The sequence below is a fragment of the Herpailurus yagouaroundi genome, unplaced genomic scaffold, assembly GCF_014898765.1.
Source record: "Herpailurus yagouaroundi ecotype Mexico unplaced genomic scaffold, PumYag 90828, whole genome shotgun sequence".
Lineage (NCBI taxonomy): Eukaryota > Metazoa > Chordata > Mammalia > Carnivora > Felidae > Herpailurus > Herpailurus yagouaroundi.
The window spans coordinates 4,382-8,277 of NW_024421309.1; the positions used below are offsets into that span (position 1 = coordinate 4,382).

General features: G+C 55.5%; 1 protein-coding gene across 1 annotated transcript; it reads left to right on the forward strand.

Moving 5' to 3' along the window:
• Window positions 1–1,114: 1,114 nt before the first annotated feature.
• On the forward strand, window positions 1,115–2,815 carry LOC121026383 (metallothionein-2). Its single transcript, XM_040469246.1, has 3 exons — window positions 1,115–1,246; window positions 1,824–1,889; window positions 2,566–2,815. Exons 1-3 carry the CDS (start codon window positions 1,219–1,221, stop codon window positions 2,655–2,657), a joined length of 186 nt encoding a protein of 61 aa, XP_040325180.1. The 5' UTR covers window positions 1,115–1,218; the 3' UTR covers window positions 2,658–2,815.
• Window positions 2,816–3,896: the final 1,081 nt, after the last annotated feature.

Sequence of the window (3,896 nt, forward strand, 5' to 3'; positions counted from 1 at the left end):
TGCCAGGAACACAAAGCGGGACAGAACCACTTGTCTTACTTTGTTATTTGATGCCGGGTTCACCTATCACATACAAAGATCCCTCCCCACGCTTTGGGCACCTCCATCATGAGTGGGGTGAATTGGCAGGGCTGAGGAAAGCCCCTAAAAAGTTTAGGCAAAGGAGCACCCGGACAAACGGGCCCACACATCCCTTCCACGGTAGAGGATAGAAAGAACGAAGGGAGCCACAGGCCGGTGCTCACGGCGTTGCTGTGTACAAGACAGACACGCCCTAAGGGCCACAATAGGGGACCTAGACAGGCAATGGCTGGCAGGGAAGGGAGGAGGAAGTCACTAAATACTAGGTAACTCTTGGAATGCTGAAAGGGAAATGAGCACTTTTCTTATTTTGTTATTTAAAGTCAGGTCTCCCTATCACCTAAAAGAATCCCTCCGTTGTGGGCATCTTACCCACTGGGCACCGCCTGGAGTGGGGTGCATCCGCAGGTTGTGGCAAGCCCTGCTTTTAACCCAAAGAAGGGCCCAGACAATCGCACCCATATATCCTTTCGCGCCTGGAGAACGGACAGAGGCAGTGGTCTGTGCCAGCCAAACGGTGTACCGCCTAAAAGGGTCCGAAAGCCCGACGTGGGGCCTGAGAAGAGACTTGCCAGGCAGGCAAAGGTCACGTCCACCCCCCATCCTCTGCACACAACTCTCTCAGGTGGCTCTGCACACCCACCCTCTGCCCCTTGCCCCCGCCAAGCCTGGGTCTGGAAGGAGAGGCCGGGTTGCACACGGGCTCCCGGAAAGAGCGACCCCGGGGACACCTGCAGCGGGCCTGGGGTGGGGAAGGCGGCGAGGACCCAGGCAGAGAGTTCCCGGAACCGACGGGAACGGGGGCGGCGGCCAACCGCGGGGAGACCGAGAGGGGGCGGGCAGGGCGGCTGGGACACCGCGTGCCGACCCCTCCGCGCGGTGCGCACGGAGCCCGCCACCCTCCTGGACCCGTGCGCCCGGCCCCGCGGGGGTGCACACAGCACAGCCAAGGACACGCCGGGCCGCGCGCTCTCCGCGGGGCGGGTGCAAGGGCCGGGGCGGGGCCTTTGCGCCCGGACCGCCCGCTCCCGCTATAAAGCCGGCCCTCCAGGGCCCAGGCTCCACCACGCCTCCAGCCATCAGCGGTGTGCCTCTTGTGTCGCCTGCTTTGGACTTCCGTCGTCACCTCGACTCCAGATGGACCCCAACTGCTCCTGCTCCGCCGGTAAGGGCCCCCGGCTCTGAGTCTTAGGGTGCAGTTTCCCAGGCCCGGACCGCCTGTTCTTGGGGTTAGAAGAGCGACTGTTTTGGACTTGAGCTGAATCCAGTCGTGGGCACGTGGGCACGTGCTGTGCTTTCTCCCCCGCCAAGCCCCTGAGAGCATTTCTGTTCTCTCTCTGCCCCCTGTGTTAGAGGGGAGGGTACTGCGGTGACGTTGAAGCCTCCTGTTGGTCGAGGGCTGCTGACCTGGGACACAGTGCTCTCTCTGTTCAGGCCTTGGAGCCACCAGCACTTGATGGGAGGTGGGGCATTGCCTCCTCGGGGTTCAAGACCACAGGCCCTGGCTCTACTCTTAGCCCTTCGGAAGGCCCGAGACCTTCCGTGTGGAGTAAAAGCCGGAGGGGACCTACCTTTCCTAGCACCGCAGAGACAGGAGTGGGGCTGCCCTTACCCGTCCTGCGTGAGGAGCGAGCTCCTGGTGCTGGGCACCGACCCGGAGGCCGCAGGGGGCGTGTGTTGCCCACCCACTGTGGCTCCTAGGCCGCACTTGTGCTCACCGCGTCTCTTTCTCTCCCTGGCAGGTGGCTCCTGCACGTGCGCCGGCTCCTGCACGTGCAAAGAGTGCAGATGCACCTCCTGCAAGAAGAGTGAGTGTGGGGTGTTCTCCCAGGGGGGCTGGGCTGGGTCAGATGACCCAGCTTCTCTACATCCCCTTCCTTCAGCCCCTGACTCAGAATTGGCACTGAAAGTTCCTGCAGATAAGATGGTGGAGTCCCCACCTCATCCTAGAACAGGGCAACCGAGGCCCCTGCAGAGAGGTCAGCAAATCGTGTCAAGGATGCAGCCAGCACCAGAACCTAGGTCTCCTGCCTTCTGAACCCTCCAGTGTCCTGACACTTGATGTTCATGAATTTGATGACCACGTGTGGTGTCTCTGACCTGGTGCAGCCCTTTCCTCTGCAGACAGCCCAGAACTTCCCTGGCCCTCCTGGGTGCTGGTAGGCAGGGGGTGCCCCCTCTCTGACCTTGAGGACTTCCCTCGTGTCACTGTGTCGTTCGGGGGGGGGGGGCAAAGGACTAGCCTCCATTGTCCCTGGAGGCCCTGTCTCTGTGTCTGCAGGCGTTCTGCCCTGTCCTGGAATCAGATGGGGGCAAGGCAGCCTCTTGCTAGGGGGTAGGACCCAGTTGTCTAGGGACAGAGCAGGCCATCCTCAACCCAGGGCCCTGCAGGGCTGGGGGCAGAGCTGTGCCGGGCCCGCTGTGGGAAGGGAGGTTCCTGGTGACCCGCTTGGGCTCTGACCCACTCGGGCCTTTCTCCCCCAGGCTGCTGCTCCTGCTGCCCCGTGGGCTGTGCCAAGTGTGCCCAGGGCTGCATCTGCAAAGGGGCATCGGACAAGTGCAGCTGCTGTGCCTGATGTGGGGGAGCACCTGTTCCAGATGTAAATAGAGCAACATGTACAAACCTGCAGTTTTTTTTTACTTTTTCATTTTACCATGACCTGTTTGCTACATTCCTGTTTCCATAAAATACATGACTTATAACAAAACTTGAATAAAATAAAAGTTGAATTTATTCTGGCTCTCTTTTCATGCTTTGGATATAAGGGACCTCATATTCCCCATGGCTGGAGTGGAGGATTGGACCGTAAGTGCAGAGACCTGGGTCCTGGAGCCCCAAGTATTAGCCCCTAACACTCCGTGCCTTATGGGAGTCAGGTTACCTCTGAATCAGTTTCTTGGCTGAAAATGAAAGTATCTAGATGCCCTAACAGTAGGGGCAAATACAGTTCCCCTCAATTCTTGTGGGAAGTGTTTGTGGTCTACAACTTCTCAATATCTAATTAGGATTCCTTGCTGAGCTTTGATCCTCAGCAATGTTAGGCTTCAGAAGTACTCAGGAGGGTCGCCTGGCTGGCTTAGGTGGTAGAGTGTGCAACTTGTTTTGTTTTGCTTTGTTTAAATTTTCATCCAAATTAGTTAGTATATAGTGCAACAATGATTTCAGGAGTAGATTCCTTAGTTCCTCTTACCCATTTAGCCCATCCCCCCTCCCACAACCCCTCCAGTAACCCTCAGTTTGTTCTCCATATTTATGAATCTCTTCTGTTTTGTCTCCCTCCCTGTTTTTATATTATTTTTGTTTCCCTTCCCTTATGTTCATCTGTTTTGTCTCTTAAAGCCCTCATATGAGTGAAGTCATATGATTTTTGTCTTTCTCTAATTTCACTCAGCATAATACCTTCCAGTTCCATCCATGTAGCTGCAAATGGCAAGATTTCATTCTTTTTGATCGCGAAGTAATACTCCATTGTGTATATATACCACATCTTTATCCATTCATCCACTGTGGACATTTGGGCTCTTTCTATACTTTGGCTATTGTGGATAGTGCTGCTATAAACATGGTGCACGTGTCCCTTCGAAACAGCACACCTGTATCCCTTGGATAAATGCCTAGTAGTGCAATTGCTGGGTTGTAGGGTAGTTCTATTTTTAGTTTTTTTGAGGAAACTCCATACTGTTTTCCAGAGTGGCTGCACCAGCTTGCATTCCCAGGAGTGTGCAACTCTTGATCTCGGGGTTTGGAGTGGTAGGTTCAAGGCCCACGTTGGGTGTAGAGATTACTTAACTAAAATCTTAAAAAAAAAAAAAAA

Coding starts and splice junctions, on each gene's coding strand:
- LOC121026383 (XM_040469246.1), top strand. CDS start 1,219: ATGGACCCCAACTGCTCCTGCTCCGCCG. Junction 1,247..1,823: donor CAACTGCTCCTGCTCCGCCG/GTAAGGGCCCCC, acceptor TCTCCCTGGCAG/GTGGCTCCTGCACGTGCGCC. Junction 1,890..2,565: donor ATGCACCTCCTGCAAGAAGA/GTGAGTGTGGGG, acceptor TTTCTCCCCCAG/GCTGCTGCTCCTGCTGCCCC.